Here is a 26,963-nt window from a genome sequence, read left to right as displayed (position 1 = left end):
TTAAACTAAAAGAGGGTAGAGTCAGACTAGATATGAGGAAGAAATTTTTTACGATGCGGGTGGTGAAACCCTGGAGCAGGTTGCCCAGAGAGGTGGTAGATGCCCCATCCCTGGGAACATTCAAGGTCAGGTTGGACGGGGCTCTGAGCAACCTGATCTGGTTGAAGATGTCCCTGCCCGTGGCAGGGGTTTGGACTGGATGACCTCTAAAGGTCCCTTCCAGCCCAAACCGTTCTGTGCTTGGAAATGAGGAGAGTAAGCCATCTTTTCTAGGTGAACTAACAACGATGTGGCGCTGGGGGGGAGCAGCAGAACGTGTGGTCCTTCAATCTCTTCTGCTTGAGAATTGTCTCGTTGGAGATAGGAATATGCCATGATTTGGGGGGAAAAAAAAAAAAGAGTTCTCCTTGCGTGACGGCTTTACCAGCTGGAGCGCGGCGTGCAGCGTGCCCACTGTGACCGCCCTCGGAGCAACCCTGTCGCAGTCTGCCACTATCGCGTGGTTTTATTCCCCTACGTACTGGCTAGATTTCTTTGTGGAAGTACCGGCTGTTTCTTCTCCCCCCCCCGCCTTAGTTCTTAGCTTTAACTCCTAACATCTGCTTCAGGAGGGAAAGCGGTTACACGTGATGCTTCCCAAGTTGTAAATGGTCTTAATAGAAACTGCTGGCTTGAAGCGTGTGGCCAAGTTGAAGGGAAAGCATTTTGGTTGATATTTGTGAAGCCAGGCAACTGGAAAACAATATTTTCCTCCTCTCTCACGGGCTAATTATACTTTGAACCTTTTGATGTGCATTCTCAATCCAACAGGTACTTGAAATGGTGATTTGATGTTGCGCTAGAAAGAAGAAAACAGTCCTTGATTTCCCACTCTCTTGTCCTCCCGTCTTCTTATCTCCCATCTGATTAACAAAAGCAGACACTTAAAAGACAGCAACTTCTGCACAGTGACTTTTCCCACCATTTGTCAAGCTCTTGCTCATTTTAGATGAAAAAGTGGTATTAAAGCACTGACTCAATATACAGTTGGGGGAAGGTTTGTAGCAGAGAAGGTATATTGTGTTAGAGAAGCTGATAGATTCCTTATGCTTCAACCATCTTGGTTGCTGCATTTTTGCTCTACTGTATTGTCGATCTCTTTTTTGATGGTTGGCACTTTTAAACCCCTTTGATTGCCGTATGGTCTGCGTATGTAAAATGTTCTTTTTTTTATAAGCGCAAAAAGAAGCTCTGTATTTTGTCTGTCTGATAACGGTTCGAACAATCATTTTTAATATTAGTTTTTTGACAGCCTTGAACACTTCCTTGTCTAATCTATCATATTTCTCCTTCTTTTCTCTTCTAGAAGCAGTTTGAGCAACGAGTCCTTGTGTTTTGTGCTCTAGAAGGCCACTTCTTTTGTAAAGATCAACAGGAACATTGTTTAATTCTTGTGGTGAGAACACATGTAGCAAAGCGAGAGAATTTGCTATGATAGCAAACAACTTCAAAAAAAAAGACTAGATTTCAAGTGGAAAGCCTCCCTTTTGTCCCTCTCCTGGGAAAGGGAGATTAGTTACGTAGGCTGATTCTCATCTCGTGCTGTTTACAAGCTAAATGATGCAAGGTTTCGTGTTTTCCTGTATATTTGCGTCTTCTCAGCCTGCGTGGTCTGACTGGTGGGCTCCCTCCTGCAGAAGGAGCTGTTGGACGGTGACTGCTGCTTGAACATTGGCACTTCTCCCTCTGCTGCTGCATTACGTCCAGATTTGATGGCCAGCCCTCAAAGATGGGTAGCCAGAGCCATCAAAACCTTAGATCAAATACAATTCCATTTAGTGATAGTAAGACAATACAGTGCAGGGTGCCGGTGATCAATTCTGCATACAAATATCGCACCAGTGCAAATAATTGGTTTTGCTTTAGGTTTGCATACACTGTAAAGACGGCTCCATCTTCGCTCTGAGCTACAGAGCAAACAACCCTCATTAGGCTGTTAAAAATTTTTCTGTAGCAGTAATTGGTCATTTGTGTGTACAGCCTTGGCGCAGCCTTGTGGCTGTTCACTTTACATACGTCCCTATTCTTAAGTGATTTTTTCACTCTATGTAACAGTCAGGTTAATGTGTATGATAATTTCTTGACTCTTATTTGTATCGAATTACGGCACTGTTATTGGATAGACTGGAATTTAGCTCTTTTCCAGTTGTAACAGCTAATTACAAGGACCTGAAGGGCTGGTGGGCAGCGACAGAATCACGGAATGGCTGAGGCTGAAGGGACCTCTGGAGGTATCTGGTCCAACCCCCCTGCTGAAGCAGGGCCATCTAAAGCCAATTGTCCAGGACCACGTCCAGACGGCTTTTGAATATCTCCAAGGATGGAGACTCCACCACCTCCCTGGGCAACCTGTGCCAGTGCTTGGTCACCCTCCCAGTGAAAAAGTGTTTGCTGATGTTCAGAGGGAACCTCCTGTGTTTCAGTTTGTGCCCACTGGCTCCGGTCCTGTCACTGGGCACCACTGAACAGAGTCTGGCTCCGTCCTCTTTGCACCCTCCCGTCAGGTATTTATATACATTGATAAGTTCCTCCCTGAACCTTCTCCCGGATGAACAGTCCCAGCTCTCTCAGCTTTTCCTCGCAGGAGAGATGCTCCAGTCCCTTCATCACCTTGGTAGCCCTTTGCTGGACTCTCTCCAGTATGTCCACGTCTCTCTTGGACTGGGGAGCCCAGAACTGGACACATACCCCAGATGTGGTCTCAGCAGTGCTGAGCAGAGGGGAAGGACCACCTCCCCTGACCTGATGGCAATACCTTGCCTAATGCAGCCCAGGATGCCATTTGTCTTCTTTGCAGCAAGGGCACATTGCTGGCTCGTGTTCAACTCGGTGTCCACCAGCACCCTCAAGTCCTCTTCCGCAAAGCTGCTTTCCAGCTGGTCAGCCCCCAGCATGTACTGGTGCCAGGGGTTATTCCCAGTCTTTGGGGTGGGTGTCACAAAACGGGGCTTAAACCCCAGAGACTCCTAAGTTTAGGCCATGGCCAGCGGGAAGTGCAGGTGCCAGATCCTTTGTGTGGTTTAGCTGCGTCCTGTAAGATAATGCAAAATGTAGTCAGAACCGCTCTGTTACGGTGCAAATGGGCCTGTGCGCTCTGCAGTGAGTGCTGGGTAACTTGCCCCTATTCTCTAGGGGGTTTGTTTGTTTGTTTGTTTTGTAATTACCTAAATGGTTTGCTCTGTTCTGAATTAGTGGCATGACGAAACCCTCATCCTGAGCTGTTTGCGTCCGAGCATGCTTTTTTTGCCCAAACACATCATTTATACGCTCATGGCCATCTAACCATCAAAGAGTATTCTTCCCTGCATCTACTTCTCAATATTCATTGCTCCCATAACCGTTAGTCCCTTTTTTGGGGCACAAGCTCACAAAGGAGTTATTTTTCCCTATAGGCATCTGAAGAAGGAGCTAGCAAATGGAAGCTGCAGTAGCAGCAAGCGGTACGTGCAGAAATTCGTTCTTGTGATCTGTCTTTGCCATTAATTCCTCCTTCAATCTCTCCTCCTACCTTCTGCCTTCTGCGTGGTGGTGACTAGCTGTCCTTTGACCTGAACCTGGGCATGGAGAGCATGGAAGCCCCCTAGTACTGGTGGGAAGGTGGGGCTGATACTGGTTGGTAGGGTTTTTGCTTTATCCTGCCTGAAGTCCTCCTCTAGTTTTACCGTCACCCATCAAAGATAAGGTGGGATGTCTCGGTGCTATTTCAGGATGCAGGAAATTGTGAAAAGAAGCAGATGCATGGGAAAAAACAGATAGGCAGAGCAAGCAATTTCCTCCCACTTCTTGGAGTGAGAGGAATGAGGAGGCTGACCAGCGAGGAGCTTTTATTTTGTAAAAAGGAGGAGGAATCGCTAAGCTAATAAAGTAGTCCCAACTGGGACATCGGGGTCCTGCAGTTATATAAATATTAAATGCATTTAATAACAGCGGTGTTCCTCCAGCTGGAAGAGATTTAATGTGTCTGAATCTCTACGTGTCTCTGGGGGGCTTGCATCTCGCTGGTAAATATAGTCAGTCCTAGGGTTGGCATCACAACAGGGAAGTTAGGCTGCAAGCTAGGCCTAAACATCCAAGCCAGCTTATCTGTAAGATGCCCACGTGTGTTTGGGCAGCAACTCGTACACGGAGCTTTCTGCCTGGAGAACACAATGTTCACATGGCACCAACAGGACGCGATAACAGCGTTCTGCATTTTAGAGAGGGAGAAGAGAGCAGCTAATTTGGCTGTGGGATCCCTGAAAGAAGTAGGTTGTCATTTCCACTCCCATCTTTTCAAGAGTAATTTATACACTGGGATAAAAGAAAGACCTGCAGATGATATTATCTTTATGTGTTTATAGGCTGCATTAGTTATTACAGTATGACAACTTATAGCATAGGAAAAACTGTTCTGGAGCCTAGAAAAGTGAAAGCTTAAAAATGCTTTTGGTTTCTTTCATGTAAGTGGAATGAATAAAAGAAATGTTTGGGGGAAAATTTCAGAAAAGAGAGTGTTCTGAAATGAGAAACTCATTCTGAAGAGTCAATTAAGATGATGATATAGGTGTAAACATGAAGCAACAGGGACCTAAATACAGAGCGTTCCGCCAGGCAACACTGATATGCACATCCCCATGTACGAGAGCTGAAAATTCTGTAACTCTTGCTTGCTGCAGAGACCACAGGGCAGGCTCTGCTCAGAGACCGATCTTTACATGCAAGCCGTCTATATTGACGTCTTTTTGCATATACGTTCTGCTGCTCTTGGTTTTACCGCAAAACCCCAGATGTTTATTTAGATATGGATGAGGACAGCCGTGCTGTAAGAATGGCTGTTAGCAGAATTTCAATCTTGCAGATACAATGCAGAAAAATCTCTGCTCAGAAATGAAGCAGGAGGAAAAATTACCTGAATATAGATGGACTTAATGTTTTGGACTATTGCATCTGAAGCCACCCTCCTGCATATGAAAATCTCTACGTGTGATCCAATGTTGGTTCTATTTAAGCGGTCAGGAGTCTTGCATTGACTAAGATGCTCCCGGGATTCAGATCCCAGCACCGTTCTGAGCCTGGCTGAGTTACTCATGGCAGGCTACTGCTCTTCAGGAACAGTAACGTCACCGTTCCTCACTGCACAGGGTTGGTTTGGTACTCGATACAACTTAAAACGGCCACTTATACCACTTTGGTGGCACATTCATTCCTGTTTTCTCCTTTCTGGCAGCCATTCAGAGATGCTACTTTGGGGCAGGTTTGTGTCCCGATCCAACGTCGGGAGAGGTTTCGATATGATCCCAAAAGCGAGATTAAGATGCAAACGAGGTCAAATGCCGCATATCCTAAACATCTTTTTATTATCAAAAGTAAAGATTAGTAGTGATAGGATAGATCAGAACAAAGACAGAAATCAAGCAAGCATTCGGGACAGAGTTGCAAGAATAGTCACCACCACGGATCCGCGGCGTCCCGGGGTCCAAGTCTCGGGGTGTTTCGGCGGTGGGCGGCCGCGGCGGGGTCGGCGGTGGGCGACGCGCGCCGGGCTGGTCTTGGCAGTCCCTTTTATTCCTGTTCAAGGGCTGTAGTTTGATGGCCACGGCACGTTGCTACATTCCTGTGCTCAACCGAGTCCTGCACCCAGCGCAGCCCCTGCAAACCGGAGTCTCCGTGGCCTTGCAGCCGCTGTTATCGTATTCAGAGCAATCTTTGAGACAAGTGGTCTACAGTTCAGTCTCTCACACGTATTCAGAGGATTCTTTGCTTAGATAAGCAATCTTTGAGACAAATGTTCTGCAGTTCAGTCTCTCAAAGTTTGGAGGAAGACAAACAAGGCTACGGAGGTACTGAAGGATGGGGTTAAAATCATGAAGGTTACAGGTTCAGCAGATGGAGGTTGTGGTCAGATGCACTCTGGTATTTGTTTTGGAGACTGCTGCAAACCCAAACTGTCTGAATCAAGAGATAGTGCAAACCACCTGACTGTCTACCTTGTGCTCTGCTGGATGCATAAGGAGGACTAATTGGTGAGCGTAGTAATGAGAATACTGGCTTAAAAGTTGCTTTTTAAGGATCCAAGTTTCCTTTGGGTGTCATTAAAGTGCACAATATTTTTGAACGCCTAGCTAGCCCAACAGTGTTTTAAGGGTGCAACAAGGTGCTTTTTTCCCCATTTGTATGATTCCCAAAGAAGCTTTTATTCTCATGAGCGCTCTGCACCGCGTTCAAGCCCGCAGTGGTGTAGTTCATTTCACGCTCATGCTCCTGTTTCCAGAGATGCTAATGTCTTCCAGAGAACTTCAGGCACCCATCATCATCATCATCATCTGTCATATTACTAAATGGTCAAGGCATGGAGGAGAACACGCATGATGCAAGCAATCGTTTAGCTCGCATCCGAAACGAATGAAGATAGTCTGCAGTGTTGCGCCATGAAAAGATTAAAGTGAATAAAATGACAACCACATCCTGAAATCTAATAACTTTTAAAGTCTGATGGGTTTCTTCCTTCCTGTTCCCAGCCATTTTAATGTTGTAGTCTCCTGTAAAGGAAGGCTTATTCTCTGTTCCACGTACTATAGGATGAACTGATGCTTCTCTGGGAGATGCTGGGGCTGTAGCTGGGCTGCACCAGAAGCCGGACAGTGCCAGATACTGCTCGAGAGCTGCGGTTTGCACACACAAAAAATGACTATCTGAACTATTACAGGAAGCAAAATACAAAAGCTGCTGCTGTCAGACACAATGTACAGCTTGCTTTTGTACTTAGGAGTATGTTCTACCCCACAGAAAGCTGGAGGTGGTTTTCTTTTTTCTGCTTAGAAAAAGGACTTTCAATCCATTCCTCTCCCTGAAAGCAAGATCAATGCAACTATTGTTACAAAAATTCCCTTCCCTAACTATATAGCAACCCGTCTCTATAGCATGAAAGCGTTTTGTTAATATATATATTAGTTCACATTATACACTGTAATGTAATGAGGTAGTGGAATTTTACTGGAGACTTTGATATTGTTCGTGCTTAAGTATAACAAACTGAAGGGCAGCCCAGCCCTGGAAAGAAGGACTTTGCTTCTTGGAAGCTTAGAGCTGTCTGTGAAGGATAAAAGATACCCCGGAACAACCAAGATAATGGCAGCATCGTCTTGTACCTGAACATTTGAAGGGTATAAAACCACATTGCTGGGACACCTCACGCACATCAACTATTTACTCTTGGATTTCTCCGCGTTGTGTCCTAGCCTCTCTCCTTGGTCGGCACGGGCCAATTTTGGTGACACTGTGTGCATCTATACCCTCACTAACCTTGAAGACCTCCACTGAATCAAATTCCTTCTCTCTACAGGAAATTTATCACAGGGCTTCACTTTTTCCTGATGTTTAACTTCATCTTCCTTGCTGAATTTTAGCTCCTTTGCTATCATAGTCCCACACACGCAGAAGATATTCTGGTCCGTTTTGCAGGGTCTCCCCCACAGGAATTCTTCATCAGGTTGGGAAAGTGCTACCAGCTCATTCAGTCTTTCCTTGATCAGTCTGTTCTCTTCCACTGAATAATTCCCTTTATCTCATCTTTTTTATTGTCTTGGAGGATCATTTTTTTTTTCCTCAGGTAACATCTTTTTTCCTGGTTTTATTTGCTTGCCAAGATGTCATTTTGAACAGTTTCCAGTCCACGGTACTTTAAAACATCCGCAGGCTTTTGCTGGGGGGAGGAAGACATCCTCTCCATCACCTCCGAGGGCCGGGGCCGTCGCCGCCCCGGGGGGACCGGGGGCACGCGAGCGCCGCCGGCCGGGCACGGGGCGGACCGGGGTCCTCCGCGCCGCCAGGGGGCGCTGGCGCCGCCGGGTGACGTCTCCCGCCGGGGCGTGGCGGATGCGGCGGGGGCCGCGCTGAGGAGGAGGAGGAGGCGGAGGCGGTGACCGGCTGCGCTGCGCAGGGCCCGGCCGCCCCACCGCCACCCCGCAGGTGAGTGGGGCCGCGGGGGTTCGCTCCGCCGTGCTTCAGTCCCTTCCCGCCGCCCGCAGGCTCTGCTGGGCCTCGGCGAAGGGCGGCGCGCCTGTCCGGGCCCGTCCCCGCCTTCCGGGGGGGCGGCCGGAGCCCCTTGGGCCGCTGGCAGAGCAGGCCGTGCCCAGGCGGGGAGGGAGGCTCCCGGCCAGGCCGGTCTCTGAGGGAGTAGGGGTGGTCCCCTGCCTTGTGCCTGCGTCTGAACCGCACTAAGAGGTGCTCCCCGGGGCTTAAGGCATTCGCCGCGGGGAGCCCCGCCGAGAACGGGGGGGGCGGCGCGGGGGGGTTGTCGGGCACCTCCAGTCGCAGGCTGCTGATAGCGCTGCACTGCAGAAGGAACTGCAGCCGGCGGCTGTGATGGAAATAGCTAATTCTCTGCACCGGGGGCTCTGCACGGGTATCATTTCTCCAGTGCTGGTGCACTGTTAGTACTTACCTTGTTGTATGTATCTTTAAGGGGAAATTGTGATCAGTGTTATTAAGAAATAGTGTTTATAATAGACACGAGTAATAGCTATATAAATGTATTGTTGTATTAACTTTACAGAGAGCTTGTGGTTTGATTAACACAGCTTCAGTGTTTGTCCTGCTTTGCTGTATGTCATATGTTTGTGCAGTTTTTATCCAGGAGCTTTTAAGTCGCAGATGGCACAGGCCATTTGAAAACAAGTTTAGCTTATTCAGCAGAAGAACCAACATCTTGGCAAGCCATCAAACTAGGATAAAAGCAAAAATGTGCAGATACAATAAGAAAATAGTTATATTAAAATGCTTTTCTTTCAGTGTGCGTGTTTAAAGCACAAAATTGTTCTTGGAAATGGATTTAAAATAACAAAACACTTACCTGAGTTTTTACACACTTCTGCTATTGTCTGCTTTTCTGCTGTAGTCTTGTGGGAGAGAGGAGAAGGGGGACTACTGTTGCCTTCCTTGGTAGCAAGAGGCGCGGAGTTCTGCCTCAGTGTTTTCTCCCATCATCTGAATTTCTGCAAGAGAAGGGGGAAAGGTCCTACCTTAATAGCTTCATAGTGAGAATTCAAATGAGTGCTCTTTGAAGCCATTTTTAATATCAGAATGATTTTTTAATAGATGTGGGGAAAGCTGGACAAACATGAGTAGTTCTGTGGGAGTCAGTGGACTGTGTCTCTGCCTGGGTAATCATCCAGATAGGTATTTGTAACAATGCAGTTCAGTATTTTACCATGTAGATTGGTCACTCTCAGGCTGTGAGACTTTTGTGACCACCTCAGTATGAGCTGCTGCTGAAATCTGTCCTGTCTGCCGTTGTGTGCTCCTGAGTGCCCCTTGTGCTGAGCCCTGTGGTATCTGACGCAGGGGAGTCAAGTAGGCTGGAAACTACCGAGATGAATAATACACGGTTGGGTTTTTTTAGCTGGATTTGGCTGCAGCTAGTGCTGGGACAACAGCATGGATGAGTATGAAGGCAAAACTGCCAATGGGACTTTTCTTTTCAGTAACATCCCGTTACAATAAAAGCTGAAACCTCAGTTGCACTTTGAGAATCAGAAGAAACTTGTTTTATAAAATTAAGTGGGCCTCTGTTGTATCTTGTGGAATTTGTGAAAGGTTCGAATATCCTGCCCGTTGTTCTTCAGTGAAGAAGAGATTAGCGGAAATGAGTGCGTAATGGATGACAAAGAATGGTTGTCAACACTGTAGGATAGAGTAGAATCATATAATAGAATCAGTTAGGGTGGAAAAGACCTTTAAGATCATCGAATATGCAAGATGAAGAGCAGGATGAGGTACTGGCAGTGATGAAGCAATGTGAAACCTTAAAAGTGAGGGTGAGTGGTTTGAACTTACAGGGGAAAGACAAATTATCTGTCACTGTGAAAACTTCAGAGAGGGTAGCCACAGATAATTTGGACTCCCTGTTTCTCTTATGCTTGATGCCTGATAATGCTATGTCCAGGACTTAGGCCGCCAAAGGAAGGAAAATGGTGGTAGAAAACTTAATTGAATTGTGTTTAGATGTACTGTTAGGAGAAGGGATCGAGTTGAGCGGTTCCAGCATTCACATTGCAGCTTCACCAGCTTCAGTGCTTTAACTTGCTGTCTCTACGCCAGAAGATAAGCAAAAAAACATTATTCATTGACTTCATGCTGGGTAAGGAAAGTTCCCTTCAGTTTTGTTTCCCAGCTTGATTTGGAAAACTTGTCAATATTTAGTGTCCCTGATGTAAATAAAAACACATCGGAAAGTAACAGTTAAGGTATTCAGGTAGGAATGCTGGCATGTGAAGTGAGCAAAAGTGATTGCATCAGTCAGAGCTGGAAATGAGCTAAAATATTCATAAATTAAATACAAATGCACCACCACGTTATGTCTAGTGAGTGATTTTGTCCTCTTTGTACCCGTTTATGTGTCTGGAAATGAGCTTTTCACTGAGAACAGATGTGACGTTACGGCTCTGGAAGAGTTATGAGAGGAGGTTTTTTACTTACAAGTTCTGTAATACCCATCCCCAAGCCTATGGCTCGTTTGTTGATTTTAATGTTAGAAAAGATTCTTCGCAGAATCCAGTTTGGCCTTGTAGATAATGTAGGCCATAGATTGCAGTCTGTGATTCCTGGTTTTAGCTTTGAAATGATAAACAGCTTTAAAAGCTGCCTCTGCTATCATTTTGCATACTTTTAAAGATAGGCTATGTGCTAATGTTTATTATAAACTGCTTTCCAAATTCAGGACTGATCTGTGTATGCATATTTCATAAGTCTGTAATACAGATTAGAAAGGACAGATTATTTTCCTCTGGATGTTGCTAGTTGAGAGTGAAAATTACTGAGCAGGTACAGCTTCTCTTTTCACTTCGTGCTGCTATTGGGAATATTATGCAGAGGCCGAGGAAGATATGTTAGTCTGCTCTGAAGATTATATCTCCAAGACACAATTTGGAATTTACTGCATGGGCTATTTTATAGACTTTGCCCATCTTTTTTCTCAACCAAGTTTGCCACTATTATTCAGTAAAAGTCTTAACCTTTAGGCTGCCTTGTACCTACTCGGTCTTCAGGATTTTGCTTTTTAAAACCTTCTTATGGCCTATACTTGTCTTTATTAGGAAGATACAGCTTTCCATGATCAGAAACTGCAATTACGCGTATGTCTGGTACTTTGGTGGTACTTGATTGTGAGGAAAAACAGCAGGGAACACTTGCTGTTTCTGGGGTTTCCGATGCCGGCATTTTATATGCTGATCAGTGACCTCAAGGGTTGCAACACTGCAACACTCATTGTATTTTTCAGATACGCAGCAGTCACACAGCAATTAATGCAGTTTGGTGTTCTTTAATGTTTTTAGTCTTTATGTATGATTTTATAGAAATATTCATTGATATAATGCCTGTTATATTGTAGTGGCAGGCAGTGTTTAAGGTCGGGTTAAATATTAGCAAACTATATGTGGTTTGTATCTTCTATTTATATGTGGAAGAAGCAACTATGCTGAATAATACTTCATGGCATTTACTCTTTAAAGACTTCTTTGGATTATTTTTGATAGTATTGACATTTTGCTGACTAGCAGTTTTTAGAAAAGGCATATTATGCATATTTTGTACATACTTTCATTATTTTTCAACAACTAGTAATGAGGTGGAGATCAGAGGTGCTGTCAGAATTGAACAAACTAGTTTTAAGCATTTTACAGCGAAATATGTAGAGAGAAGTACGAGTTAATTACAGTTATCTGGGAGTCACTGGTACTTACTCTGGTATTATTTCATTTATTTTTTCATAGCCGTCGTGTAACTATGTGGAAATGGGGTAGTGGAGATGATTCTCCTTCCAAAACAGTAGTAAGTATTGAATTACTATTAAATAATATTTTCTTAAGAATTTCTGACTTAGAGAATCTTTAATTGATGATATACTAATCGTATATATTTGCTCTTTTGTAAATAAGTTGCTTAACTAATTTTACCATGACTCAGTTTTAGGACTCTAAAAGTCAGGTTGGGTTCTTCCTTCCCGTCTGCTTGGTATTTAATCTCTCGTGCATAGCACAGCTGCTCTATTCCTACTCACTATGCTTATCTTGCTTTAAGAAAACACCTGTAGGAATTACATAAGCTTTATCCCAAGTGTATTTTTTGTGTATAGTATGTTCAGTAGCAATATTTTGTTGCCACTGGGTTCGGTAACACTACTACTGGTTGTTATGATGCAAATCCAGTAAATGAGGAAATTCAGTTTTAGATACCTAGATGCTTTGATGGTTTTGCTGTATTTCAAAGAAATATTCCTAAACCAGTTTCTAAGATTTATCATTTCAGGTATCTAACAAACTTGCTGAAAATTGTCTGGTATAGGTACATACAATATATGTAAGTTTTAGTATTGCAATCTCACAAGATTTGTTGAATGTGTTTAAAAAAACCCAAACAAACACCAACTGATGACTTTTTTGCAGAAGCAGTATTTATTGTCTGCACCATTTTGTTTGTTCAAAGTACACTTAATGTCTGCAGGCTGCAGGCTCACAAGATGCCAGAAGCATGTCGGTGACGGATTTGACTGAACAGCTGACAAGTACCGAACAGCTGGTAACACAGCTCAAGGAGCTTGTCAGAGAGAAGGATGCTGAGCTTCGAAATAAAGATCTTCAGTTAAAGGTACCACGCGTGTATTCTTGTCAAAAAGACTGTTTTAAAAACCTCTTCGGTCCTGTTTATCATGAGGTGTTTTCGTAGGTACAGGCTTATATTCAATTACAGCAACTCTAGGAACACAGGAAGCGTTGGTCAGGATTAGCTCTTACGGTTGCTGGACGTTACCGCTTTTTGCCAGTGTGTCTTCTGTTCCAAAATTGTAACTGGGTTTGGCTGTTAAACAGGCAACATGTGTTCCTTGCAGATGCACTTAATTGCAAGGAACAGGCGGACTTTCTGAGAGCTAGAGGTGCATGGTCATGTTAGGCTAAATATGGGGAATAACACCATCCAAATCATTAGTGGACATTTAGTGAGATGCCAGCTTTCCTCAGACTGAATTTCTGTAGCTAATTTTTTATTTCTCCTTCCACTATATATGTCTTTTTGTTGTATAATGATCTTACTATTAATGCTATTATCCTCTGCCTTTGACTGGCATTAGGAAGGACAAAACTAGAAAGGATTTATATCTAATATCCTGAAGACTTTTGAGGGTTTGTTATTCTTTACTCTGTTGTTTTTTAAACAGTCATAAGGTTGGTCTATTCCTGCAAGAGACTATTTTTACACTTTTTAAAAAAATGTCTTCTGTGGACACTAACAGCCAAGTGTTAAAATACTGAATTTTCTAAAACTCATTGTAAATTAAGTCCTCTCTATAAACAAAATGAAATATGCTTTTATAGTATTATGAAGGTGTCTTTTTGCATCCAAAAAAAAAAATTAACTCCTCTTGTTAAAAAATCAAGACCTGAATTTGTATTGCTATCAAAAAATAGGAAAATTCTAACATTATGATGCCCTGGATTCTATACAATAATAATAATCATGTGCAGGAAGTTTAAATAATGAAAGGAAGGTTGTTTCATATATGCAGACCTGTTGTATGTGACATTATAACGTCTCTTCAGGGGAAAGATTTTTTTGGTAATCCCTTTAGATTTCTCTCTCTCTCTGTTTTTTTTTTTTAAGAATTGAAGGATGCAGTTGTTCCTGTAGCTAATTTAGTCCTTCATGACTTTGATGTTTATAGGAGGAGAAGGAATCTGCTGATGCCAAACTTTCCAAGTTGAAGCTGCAAAACAAAGCCAAGGTTGCATCATTAACCTCACAGTTGGAAGAACTTAAGAAACAGTTACCAGTATCAGGAGGCTTAGAGGCAAAAGCAGAACAAAAAAAGGTAAGTGTTCTTACATTTTAAAGCAGATGTAATTTCTGTAAGGCTGTAGACGGTTTTGCGTGCTGGACTGAAATGTGGAACCAAAGATCAAATTCTGCGCTGAGTCAGATTAGGATCAGGGCAGACTGTGTGGGTGCTGTCAGTCCATCTGTGTATTTCTATTTCATTCTTCTTTTATCTTTCTATAGAAATTTAGAAAATTGTACATTTCTTTCAAATTGTTTTAGTAAAAAAATGCTTACTGATCTTCATCTTAATAGCAGCTCAAACTTTTAACACATGTGAATCAGGAAGATAAGTTTTTGAGAAGAAAAGAAAATAAAACCTAACTTGTTACTTTAATGTCCAAGATAAAAATGGAAATACAAAAATGTCCTTGGTAGCAAAATGTAAATTAAGTGTAGGAATATCTCATTTAAGTGACCAGTGTTTTACTGTTAACAAAGATTCTTACATCTGTTTGTAGTAGCGCAGTTGTGTGAGTAGACTTGTATTTTTTCAAAATAGCATATTTTGACTTCATACAGCTTCTAAAATAACTTTAGTGAGGCTTTAATATTTCTAAGGCATTTGTTTTTTAAAGGTGTGCTGAAAGAGAACAGAAACAGATCAATTTGTTGAAGTCCCTAGATGTTCTCAAAGACACAGAGTAGCTAATTATTTATGCTTCTGATCTATTTTGCTGATAAAACATATTCTTAGCAATTGCACTTGATTTCCTTTGTAATGGCAAATGATTTCTATAACCCAGTAGTTATACCTGCTGAAATTCTGATTGGAAACATTTTAATGCTTAGGAACAGTTTAATTTATACTTTTTCCCCCCCAATAGTCCTTTTTTCCCCTCTGAGTTATGTGGACTATACTTGCCAGATTATATGGGTTACAGTTGCCAGAGGAAATGAATGCCCTTATTGTACATTCCAGTCCACTTTGCAGCAATAATTATCATTAATAATTTAAATATGAAGATTTTTACAAGCTCGATACAAATTCTGTGCCTGATTTATCTAGCTTCTAATGGAATATGTAATATATTAGAGAACTGAAATACAAACCATGAGTAAAGTCCGCTTTCTTTCACCAGTATTTCTGAATAGGTAGAGGTACAGAAGTCAGGTGTTACCTGTTTACGGAATGCAAAACTCCCGGTTTTTGCAGGCATCAAAAGATGGTGACCAGGAAAATGCTGCGGCAAATCGTGGGAAAATATTGGTACTGAGAAGAAGAATTGAAGAACTAGAATCCCAGATCACTCAAAAAAATGAAGAGTTACAAAAAAAGGTGGTGTTTTATATGATGCCAAGTGTGTGGCTTTTCACATTTGTGGTATAGGATTATGTTTAAATGTAGTTATTTAAATATATTTATATATTTAATTATATGTTACATTATTAAACAGATATTCTGAGAGTTTTCTGTTGCGTAGACAGAGAAATTTATATGCTACAACCTGCCTGAGCAAACGCAGCGAGAATTCTGTCGTCGTGTTTTCAGTGAGCAGTGAATCCTCAAGCATGCTTTTGTAGTTGTTTGAAAATGAATGGAATAGGATACACAAATATGAACTTTGTGGGTTAATGTTATATTTAAATCTTGTATTTTGAACAAAAGTGCTTCAATTTTTCTTGTTGCAAAAATGTCATAACAGGAAGAAATGTAGGCAAGGGATGATTTCATGTTATGGTTTGTACCTGTTCTGTGCAGTGATGTGTTTGGTGGGCATGACTGTTGATTGTGGAAAGTGGCAGGAGTATGAATGCGGCAGAATTTCAGAGAGAAAGGGTCAATAATTAAAGATTACACTTAAAATTGAACCAGGTTATAAATTTGATTGTAATTTTTTCAGTACCCTAAAGCAGACAATAAGGAAATAATGCAAACCGTTCTTTGTACAAGCAATGCTGTCTTTTCAGAGTGTTGAACTGGAGGCCCAGCGCTGTCGTGGGGCTGAAATGGATGCCATGCTGGCAGAGAAAGAAAAGAAGTTAGCTGAAAGAGATGCTTATATCATCGATTTACAGATAGCGTGCGGATCAAGTGGTGTTGCCAATGAAATACTCTTGCCCAATGAAGAATTGAAGGTATATTAGCAGCTCAAATATAAAATCTCCATAGAGGTTTCAAGGAATCAACGAATTCTGATGCGTTATACGGTGGATCCTTCTCTGAAGCACAAATCCTCTGCAGTTATTCATGTGAATAAAAATTCTTTACTGATTATTTTCATTTATGTTAGTAGATCTATATTTATTTACTTTTGTCAGTACCATTTATACGTGTTAGTACCAACTTCAGAATCTGCTGACTAATTTCATTCAAGTTAAAACGAAACCTGAATTTTGAGTTCAGTGTTGCTTTAACTGAGGGAGGGGTAATGGGGTGGCTTCATGATGATTGCTTTATCTTTTTTCTGGGTCCATCCTTTAATTGTCTTTTGATTTGCATTCTAAAGAATCAGCTAGCTGTTAAAGAGTCATCACTACAAAGCATGCAGATTCTAGTTCAGAACCTTACCAAGAAGGTTGGAGACAGTGAAGAAAAATGTAGCTTGTTCCAGGAACAGATTGAGAGTCTTAAAAATATTCAGAGCAAAGAAAGAGAGCGTTTCCAAGGAAAAGAAGCTACATATATGGAAAATGTAAGTAAACACACTGTAAAAATATTTATATTCTTTGGTGGAAGAAGTGGTATCTTGGCTGTAGTGTTTCTATCTCAATAGTTAAGAAATGCCATTTTTAATTTGGGATGATTCTTGAGTGAAGATCTCTATGGTGATCGGATGAAATGAGAATAATGAAGCAGTAGATGGTTTGGGCTGGTAAGTTGAAAATTTTATGCAAGAAAGGAGTTTAAGGGTGCGGCTGGTGTTTGGGCACGGAGGAACTAGCGTGTAACAGTGAAATGAGTTGCGCAGAATTCTAGTTGAAGAACCTGCAAATATCTCTTTCTTGTAGCACTACATTTGAAGGTGCAAAAATGGACACATGCAGTGGTTGGTAGTGGTTTTGGATTATTGCAATCGTTCTTGGCAGAAATGACTATTTGGCAGCTCGCTCTTATTTGTGCTGTGAGATATATGGTACACTTTTTAGCATGAGAGCGTGGAAAAAAATTGTTTTCCTCCTGACTGAAAAATAGCTGAAGAAGTTTGGTATACTTAATGGGGAAACTTTTCTAGAAGTTAGCAGCTGATTAACAGGCCAAGACAAACAACAACAACTTCTTAAATAATATTTAAAAAAAAAAAAAAGAGGGGAAAAAAAAGTGGAACTAAGGAGCATGTTATCCAATCCTTGATGTTACCAGCTCTTCCAACCATCTTGGAAGCTAAATCTCAGATTTTAATGTCATGTCCTTGATCTCTCAGCGTTTGAGTTCTACCATGTATGAAACTATTAATCTCAGTATTTTCCACATCATTTGATGTCTGAGTTTATTTTATCTGTAACAAAAACACTACTTTTGAGCCTGAACATGACCACACCTGTTCACTAGCACACAGGGAATTAGTTTTGATACAGGAAAGAAAGAAAAAGACAAAGAGTTGAGACTGTAAAAGCCATTTAACTGAGCACAGTGTCGTTACTAAGATATAAATCTGGGTAAGATTTTATGTGAATTTATTCAAAATATCATTAGCGAGATTCCAAAAGTTACATCCAGTTCTTATAAAAATTGTAAGATCGCCTACAAAGACACATTGGAGGTAGAATACAAGTTTTTGAGGAGGCGGCAGCTAGGTTTCAAAGCTGCTGTTTGGGCTTAATTGATAGAAACTTGCTAGAAATGAACATGATCAGTGCAATCTTTTAGAAATTGGAAGAATCAGAACAATGGCATCCAAAAAAGAAAGGTGAAGATCTGTGATATTAAACAAAAATGAATGGTACCATGCTTCTCATCTAAAGTTTGTTTTTGTGGAATTGAGACAAAAAAAAGTTGGAGGTTTATCCGCATGCACCACTGACATCAGTAATCACTGACTGATTAGTATATTTACCGTTAAGTGGAAGCAAAATTCAGACTTAAGATAGAATTATCTTGCTGTACCTTTAGTTAAACAATTTAGTGTACTTCTACTATACCTTTGTGGACTGGTTTCATATTTACTTTCTATGTGTTTTCAGGTACGTGTGTTTCAAAATATTATCCAGGAAAAGGAAAAAGAACTAGAAGCACAGAGGGAAAAGCATGAACAGGAGCTCTTTAAATTAGCTGCTAAATCTGATGCAAGTGCTGACCTAGAACAGGTATGTTGCTTTGGAAACTCAATAGCTTGCTTTGATTTATTTAGACGTGGGAATTTGGAATCATGTAATTACTAACCTCTGCAGCACAGTTCAGATGTCTGGTTGGGAAAATGAAGGTAAGTCTTTTTCTTTCTCTTCTGAAAGTTTTAACTCCTTTATTGATTGCTTGATTTTTTTTTTCTTTTTTCTTTTACTAGCTACTAAAGGCCTTGAAACAGAAGCTCCACGAAAAGGAAGAAGTCATGCTGGGAAGGACACAGGTGATAGATGTCTTGCAAAAAGAACTGGATGCCAAGGACCAGCAATTGAAAGTAAGAAACAGCATACATGCACAACTAAATTCATCAGGTCAATTACAAGTTCAAAAAGCTGTTTGGATGTGCACAAAAGATAATTTTGCATAACGTATTTAGGCAGCTCTCTGGGAGGCCTTGACATGTGCTAATAATGCAACGATAGTTGTGCAAACAAATACTAACTACAGTTAGGAAATTAACTTAAAGGAGAGGTAAAGTCCATAGAATATAAAACTGTCAACTCTTGCCCATAGTTTGACTTGATTCATTTTGGGAACTTGCCATGTAGGGAAGACTTTTTGCTGTCAAAAGATTTCAGCTTCTCTAGTTAGAGGCTGGAGTGAGCCCCAAAACTTGAGGCTTTTTTTTCGCCCTCAAAGAAAGTGTTTTGCTAGTAGTGTGCTTTTCCTTCTGCTGTATTTCTACAGATTGCAAAGGCAATACGTAATCAAGGTTCTTTGTGTTTAAGCACCTAGCATGAACTCTGATTACAGCCTTTGAGTGCTGCCGCTTCAGTTCAACAGTGTAGAAAAGGACGTTGCAGTCTCTCAGATAGGCTTTTGGGACTCTTTGCTGAAAACAGAGCCTGTCTGGGGTGCCAGGTCCAGCATTTTAGCTGTCTTATTTCCAACAAATTTTCCACTTACCAAGAGGACTGCCAGAATCAAAATCTTACTAGAAATAGTTTCAGCTACGTACCCAGGTAGATGTCATGCTCAGGTAGTTAAGATCCGTGGTAGTTTAAGCCTGTTTCATTTGTCCTTCCCATTTGTTATGCCTCCTGCCTTATGCAGTGGTTTTTTTTTTGAATTAAACGCATCTTCCTACAGTGATCCTCTCAAGAATGATGGTGCCTAGTGCTAGCACGTTGAGGGGACGAAATGCATGCCTTGAAAGTGGGGAGAAGGTTTGACTATGCCAACATGAACTTAAAGCACTTTAAACTGTAATGGAATCTCAGCTTTAGTATTAAAACAGCAGGAAGCCTTGCTTTATTTACATAAGCAGTTTTAACCATATTTTGGAAATGTTCCCTCTGCTGTTCTGCACAGCTTCTTTACTTGGACATTTACATTCCTAGGTTTATGTATTATGAAACTAGTTTTTTGAACAGCAGGTCTAATGTGAGTGGACTGCTCTGTTACAGTGATCTGTAATCTTTTCTACCTCTTTATGTATTAAAATAACTAATGTAAAGGCACTAAAAGTAAACTAGATAGCAACTAAATATTGTAAAGAACAACGAGATAAGTTTGCCAACTTTTAATTTTAATGGATATAGGTGACAACACCTGGGTGGCATTGTAGTGAGCATTCTTAATCTTTGGGATCACTGTTAAAGAGAACTGCTTCCGTTTTTTTATATTCCATAGAACCAAACATTCTTTTTTATTCCATTTTCACCTATGAAAGAGTTTGCATGTAGTTTGCACTCAAATAATGATGCCATTTTGCTGAAGTCCCCACTTCTGTCTTGGGAAGTCAGAGCTGAGTAGCTTTTGTAGTAGAGCCAGGTTACCAACAGTAGCACTGATTTCTGATTATAATGTGGAGAAGTATGTAGGAATACAGATATAATATTTGACAGTGGTACTGAAAATACTTTACATTAAAATATAAAGGTGGTTTTTTTTTTTACAGGAGATTAATGAAAACCTGAAACGTCTTCTGTCTGAAAAAGAAAACCTCCAGTCTAAACTGGATGCTGAGAAACATGTAATGAGAGCCCAGTTAAGAGACATGATGGAGAAACATGAGCTTGAAATGACAAAAGTTAGGGAGAAATATAATGCTGAACTGCATGAAATTCAAGAGAAACATGAAACTGAGCTGCAAGAGAAAGATCAGGCCCTGTTTCAGCTTAAGAAACAAGTGGCAGAATTAAGTGGTAGTGGACAGACTAACTCAAAAGAAGTTAGAGATCTGGAGTCTATAACCAAAGAGAAGATGGAAGATTTAGAAGGTATTCTATTTAAACAGTTGTTACATATGAGTGGTTCCTTTGCCCCATACTGTTACGTATTGTATGCCAATTTCATACCTCTTGCAAGTAGAACTACATTAAATTTGGTGGAAGAGTTATTGCCACACTAATTGAAAAGTATCTATGCTCGAATACTATAATAATGAGGGTTATAGGAATACCAAGATAATCACATGAACTGTAAATTTCTCACTACATTTCTTATTGTTATGTTTTTCTTTAAATGCAGTTGGCTTGTAAAAGTGTATAACTTCCAATTGTTAAAGGAATTAAACACAGGTCTTGTATTAATAATATTTCTAGGGTTTTAAATAATTTTTTGTGTCTTTTTTTTAGTACAAGTGAAATTGAAAACGGAAGAAGCCACCAAATCTGAAGCAAAGTTTCTGAAAATGAAAGCTTGGTCTAAATCAAGAATCAAACAACTGGAGGATGAACTAAAAAATGTACGTGTAACATTGTTTAATATTGCATGCCTGTTTTAAAAACTACTGTTCTTGGAGATTTGACTGAAAAAAGTAAAATTTGGGGTAAACAGAATATTAAAATAATTTACTCAAAGTATCTTTATATATGAGTTAATGTATAAAAATTGAATGGACTTAAAATGTTGATACAGGATGAAGTTTCTACAAAAAATAGTGCAAACTGGTGTTACCAGCATTCGGGAGTAAATTTGTTAGAGATTAGCTAGTTTATTGCACTTTCAAATATTCGAAAAACAGCTATTCTAAGTATTACTAAGAAATCAGAAAAAAAAGTTGTGTTGGCTTTGCTGTGTTTCTGGTGTTTTGGTGCATTTGAAAAACTCCAACTATTTTTTCTTTTAGTTTTCATCAAAGAATAATGATGTATCTGCCTTAAACAATCGTGTCTCGGAATTAGAAATTGAAAATAAAGAACTACAGTCAAAACTGCAATCGTTATATGAAATCAGAACTCAAAATGGTAAAAAAAAAAATCTATTTTTCTTTTGCCGATGATTCAAAGAGACAAAGATAAATGAACTTTCTCATTTTTATTTTCAAAGTGTATCTTTGTTTTTAAACAGATTCTGAAATAATTTCATGCAACTTTGAACAATAGCATACAGTACTTGAGTAAGAGTTACAGCTCAGCTTCTCCTTCCCTAAATCTACCTGTGCATAATACTTGTTGCATTTCGGCTTAGGCAGAGTATGTGTAAACTTTTCCAGGAAGTGGAAGAGGCACCTTCTTAGGAGGAAAAATGAGATCAAACATACTTGGAAAATTTATCAGAGTATACACAATAAACTTTTGAGAGTAGTGAGTTTCAAATAAATTAAGAATTATCTCAAATATTTTTCTTTTGTAAGGATTTGAGAGAGAATTTTTGCTTAAAACCTCAGATAGTTTAAAGTAGAGTTCTGTGAGAGATTTTTCTGTTTCACCTTGCATTATTTTCTCTGACATCCTTTCTGTAAATGAAAAATGGTAGAATTTTCAGTTCATCAGTCTAAATTGTTAGCAGGTTAGATTTAAAGCACTCATCAATATTTAATAATCAAGAAGTCAATTTCATGGGTAGATGGACAACACAGCCCAACAGAGGTCTTCTAACTGAAATGAATTATAATCTGAATGTTCTTTTTGAATCTTTCTTTCAAATTTTTATTGATCTTCCTATTAGTTTTGTGTCCTAATGAGCCAAAGTTATTATGTTTTTATAGAAGAATTGCTGACTAAGCTGGAAGTCTATGAAGAGCAGCAAAGGAAGTTGCAAGCTGATCTTGACCAAGTTACAAAAAGGGCAGCTTCACAGGTTAGCTTTAAAAGTCATTTGTATGAGTTTCTGATTAACTCAAACAGTGCTAATTAGACCATGAAAAGTGTGTTAGCTGGATTTTGGAGCTGAAAATTAATTTAGTAATGTATGGAATTGTCAGTGTCAGTAGCTGTTCAGTTGGATAATAAGCTGACAGGTTTTGAATTCCATAAAAAGACTGATTTCTACTTACTTTTCCACATACCTTAAATTATATTTTTCCAAGCAGTTTATTATTTATTTAGTTACATTTAACATCAGTCATCAAAGTGTAGCTGTTATTTTGTATACAATACAAATAGCTTTCAGAAGGAAATAATAGCTGTGACCTTGACAAATGTACAGGTCCGGATAACAAAGAAAATTCTGCTAAAGGGCTTTAGATGGATTAACGGTATATGTTAATCATGGTAACTTTGTACAGCCCTAGCAGCAGAGCCAGTTTGAAACAGTTAATTATATTTTGCTAAAAAAGAATTATTTTTGTGGAGAAGGTGGGTTTTTTTGGTAAAATCTTAAAATAGTTTTTATTTTGATGGGAAGGCAGAAGCATTTTTATTCTGTTCACGGAAAAAAAGTTAATAGAGATAACTATAAGCCAGTTGAATATTGTTTTACTTTGAAACATTGCTAAGATGTGAAAATGAAAATAACCAAAAATATTTTGGTTAAAAAAGCCATTTTTCGTTTAAAAATATTTCAGATTAAAAGTGCAACTGGCAGTAGCATTTTTGATATTTTACGAAGTGGTGAGGCTTGGTTTTTACGTAATCTACAATAGCAATTATCATCACTTTCATAAATTTTTATTTATGCAAAGTGGTAAATTATAATAGGTTGTTTTCGCTGTGAATGGTTTACAACTTAAAATGTTATTTACATTTGCAGTGGTATTTGGTGAATGTATTTTCATGCACAGTTTCTCTTGTTAGGCCAGTGAATCAGGTAGTGTGGATGAATTGCAGAGTCAGCTTTTGGAATGGCAAGAAAACGTACCAGAGTCAGAGGAGTCCCACGATCAAGTCAGAGAAGAGAAATCTGCTATGGCCTTGAGAATGGCTCAGATTGAGGAGGAGAGAGAAGGTGAATTGTTTTATTTACGATAAAATTACTTTATTTATACATTTTATCTCTCTCTCTCTCATAGAATCATAGAATAGTTTGGATTGGAAGGGACCTTTAGAGGTCGTCTAGTCCAACCCCCCTGCCATGGGCAGGGACATCTCGAACTAGATCAGGTTGCTCAAAGCCCCGTCCAACCTGACCTTGAATGTTTCTAGGGAGGGGGCAAAAATATATATATATTTTTGTATTTGATAGCGCACCACCATGACTCATTTCTGTAGTCCTAAGATTTGTATAGCTAGTGAAATTGCTTAAACTTGCAATTTCTACTTTTTCCTATTTCCGTGAATCTGTTTTTCATACATTCATCTTTTTTGTATCATTTTTATGAGCAGACGTGCTTGTTCTGTTTGCCATCTCAGTTGCTGCTCTGTAAGACTGCTTGAATTTACTACAAAAGCTTATTGTCTGCATATGAATGATCAATGATAAAAAGTTCACCACTGAAATATTAAAGCTGCCTGCCTAAAACAAGCAGTGAAGGTGTGGGGAACTATAGTGTTGGTTAGAGTTTGATGAATGAACGTGGTGCTTTAGTAAAATGTACCTGAGACAGAGTTTCACTTTAAACATAATTAATGAGAAACCTTTCTTAGAATATTTAGTAATTGATTAGTAATTGTCACTTTTATAGGTCAGCTGAATAACATTAACTGGCAATGGTTTGGAGCTAGTTAAAAATATTAAACTACTTACAGAAAATAACATTTCAAGAAATCTCAGGTTTTATAGTTTTTCTAAATTGTTCATAAAACCGATGAGAAAGTGAAGCAGCTTCTATTAAAACTTATAAAAGTCTGGTTATATTTCAGATAGTTTGTTTTTTCCATGCTATCTAGTACTATATTATAATTTTTGTCTTGTTACTTAACTGCGTGGGGATTAATGGCAAATTTTAATGTGCACAGCCCACCATCATAATTAATCCACTTAGTTAATTTGAGCCTTCTGTTTTTAATCCGCGATTGAATTATTTTTCATTTACGTGATCAATTTGGAAGTTCAGTATGTAAGGACAGAAATGTTTTAAGGATCACGTCTCTTCTTTTTGAGCCATTTACACATGTAATGCTTTGGAATTGAAAGAGAATAATATTCCCTTCATTAAAACTACCTGTTATCTCATCTGTGGTAACTACAGATCCACATGCAATATTAATAACAGTTGTAAAGTTTCATCTGCGTCAGTCCGTGTTTAATTTTGCATTTTTTCCCCTTGGGATAAGCATGACCTTTCTGTTTCTTTTTTCCTGCCGTTACACCTGATGAGCGCTCAGCGTCCCTTCCCCCTCCACTCCTACCCTACACTGCGATTTGGTCAGCCTGTGAGAACGTAGTTTCCCATCAGTTTTGTGCATGCAGGTTCCTGCAGCAATGGCAACTTGTAATGTACTGTTGCTGATTTCTTCTGTTGTTGCTTCTTTTGAGGAAATCGCCAAAAGTACCTTATAAGATTTGCCATTGATGGTATGGTTTTTAGCAATACATGTAACAAATGCTGGTTTTAACTTGATTTTTTTTTTTCCTCGCCTTGCAATACCTGTTTCTTCATTTATATTAACCGAATCATCTTTCTTCATTTTTCTTTGTAGTAACAGCTGACTCCATATTTATGTTGTAACTTTATCTAGCGAAAAATTTCTTGGCTTGCTGCAAGTGGTTGTGACTAAGCAAGAATCAAATTCATTTAAATCTTCTTAGTAGTACTTGAAATTCAGTAGTATTTTTTTTTTAAAAAAATTATATTCCATCCTATAAACTGCAGAACTTTGCATGCATAATATTAGCTACCAGTATTTTAAGCAATACACCAACCCACTACTTGTGCCATCATAGTCTATGACAATTTGCCATATATGGCGATTGTCTCTTTTGGGTTGAATGTGTAGGGAGCTGCAAAAGCTTAGAGGATGACAGTATTGATTACATTTATAGACTGGGGGTTGTTTCCTCTGCAGACCACTAAAGATTGTGATATTTAGTGTGAATAGTGACACAAGGAAATATAGGCACATCGTTAGTTAATTTAAACGCAGTGTGTATCTGAAGAAAGGCGTTCTGGAAAGTTTTTCAGTTTTTGTGTTAGATATAATTGCAAATGAAAAGCTCCCTAAGCTGCTGTAAAACATTAGAAAATGTATTTACTTACTAATTGTTGTTAAAGCAATGCTGAATTTAACGCAAAGCGTTTTAACACTTGCCTAAGTGTTCTAAATCATTCTAAAGCTCCGATTTCTATACTTCAATTTTTCATGTGACAATGGTAATTTCATTCTTTTTTTCATTATCAAATACTTAGGAGCCTAGATATTTTGGGTTCCTAAAGGACAGTGTGTTATTCATTCTGGTTATACTTAAAAACAGATTACCTCAATTTCAACTTCCAAGAAATTGAAATTTCTTTTTTTTTCCCTCCAAATAAGGGATTAAGTTCTTATCTGGAATAATGCATGCTCCTTGAATTGCTTCACTGACTTCAATGTCAGCTCTTGTAAACAGAGGCATGCGATCAAAATTTGGCATTTATTTTCATGGCTTTGAAGAAGTATGTATAATGATTAAAAAAAATAGTGGTAGACTCTATACTTGAAAACAAACAAAGGTGTGTAAAATGAATGCTGGTAAAGTGACAGTGCCAGAAGCCAAAGTGTAATTAAAACCAGAAGTAAAAACCAATTTAGTAGTCCTACTTTAAAAGGGTCATTGATTTTTTTTCTTTAACTTTTTTCCTCTAATCTCTTCTGACAACATGTTAAGTATGTAATTTTGAAATATTACAGGAAGAACTTAAATCTAGTAGGTGTTACAGAATTGTATGTTAATGAAATTTGTGGTATAAGTAATCCTTGGACAACTCAGATGAAAGCTGAGTATTCCCAGTAGGGCTGAATCTCCTAATAGTTTCTGATGTTTCCCTCACAGATGCATCAACATAAGTTCTCTGAATTTTGCATGCTGTGAGGACAACTGTGGAGTGATGTGGTTAAATTGAAAGCTAAATTTGTAATTATCTAATTAATCTAATTTTCAGTTGAAGTATGGAGCCACCTTTACTTTCGTTTCTTTTCATGGGCTGTTCTGTTTTGTCTGCTTTGCATGAAACATCTATTTCCTAATCTGTTACCACAAACATGTTTTGTCATATCACAAAACAGATGGGAATGTACTTTAAATGAAAAATAATTTCTAACAATGAACAGGATGTACACCTAAGCTTTCATATTCTGAATTTATTCAGTGTGTTTATTTACAAGTGATTCTGTATTTGTTTTAGAAAGAATGGTATTATTAATTTATGATAAGATGGTTTGATGCCAGTTTGCAGTGTAACACGTGCTTGTGACTTCCTCAAATTACCTGGCTTTGTAGCTCATACTAAAATTATAACTGAAAGGGTCACATGTAATTTCCATAAAAATGAATGCGATTGTTCAGGTTATAAAAACCACAGCTGTTTCAGCTGATGCCTTTATCATACAAATTAGGTATATTTTAACCTGTAAATTGAAATGAGATGTAATTTGGCATTTTAATTGAGATGTAATTTGGCATTTTAATTGGTTGGCTTTTTGTTTTTTTAGTATCAGCATAACTTCACCCTTTCCGGTCTCCTGTATAAAGTCTTCAGTTAGAGCTG

At 39.2% G+C, this 26,963-nt stretch overlaps 1 protein-coding gene across 14 annotated transcripts in view; it reads left to right on the top strand.

Annotated features, from left to right (window-relative positions):
• Nucleotides 1-7,894: 7,894 nt before the first annotated feature.
• Nucleotides 7,895-26,963, top strand: part of LOC142088233 (uncharacterized) — a 46,494-nt gene continuing 27,425 nt past the window's right edge. For 9 of the 14 annotated variants that reach the window (XM_075163376.1, XM_075163372.1, XM_075163371.1 and 6 more), the window contains exons 1-14: nt 7,895-7,986; nt 11,790-11,847; nt 12,520-12,663; nt 13,736-13,882; nt 15,044-15,166; nt 15,799-15,966; nt 16,338-16,523; nt 18,013-18,135; nt 18,333-18,446; nt 20,073-20,394; nt 20,752-20,861; nt 21,246-21,363; nt 22,107-22,198; nt 23,134-23,284. In XM_075163376.1, the coding sequence (XP_075019477.1) occupies nt 11,803-11,847; nt 12,520-12,663; nt 13,736-13,882; nt 15,044-15,166; nt 15,799-15,966; nt 16,338-16,523; nt 18,013-18,135; nt 18,333-18,446; nt 20,073-20,394; nt 20,752-20,861; nt 21,246-21,363; nt 22,107-22,198; nt 23,134-23,284 (1,843 nt within the window). In that variant the 5' untranslated portion in view covers nt 7,895-7,986; nt 11,790-11,802. Of the gene's footprint in view, nt 7,987-9,613; nt 9,834-11,789; nt 11,848-12,501; nt 12,664-13,735; nt 13,883-15,043; nt 15,167-15,798; nt 16,081-16,337; nt 16,524-18,012; nt 18,136-18,332; nt 18,447-20,072; nt 20,395-20,751; nt 20,862-21,245; nt 21,364-22,106; nt 22,199-23,133; nt 23,285-26,963 lie in introns of those variants that run through there. The other 5 variants (XM_075163382.1, XM_075163380.1, XM_075163379.1 and 2 more) reach the window with 4 other exon arrangements.

This window comes from Calonectris borealis, chromosome 14 (assembly GCF_964195595.1).
Source record: "Calonectris borealis chromosome 14, bCalBor7.hap1.2, whole genome shotgun sequence".
NCBI lineage: Eukaryota > Metazoa > Chordata > Aves > Procellariiformes > Procellariidae > Calonectris > Calonectris borealis.
This window is presented reverse-complemented; position numbering and strand designations above follow the sequence as displayed.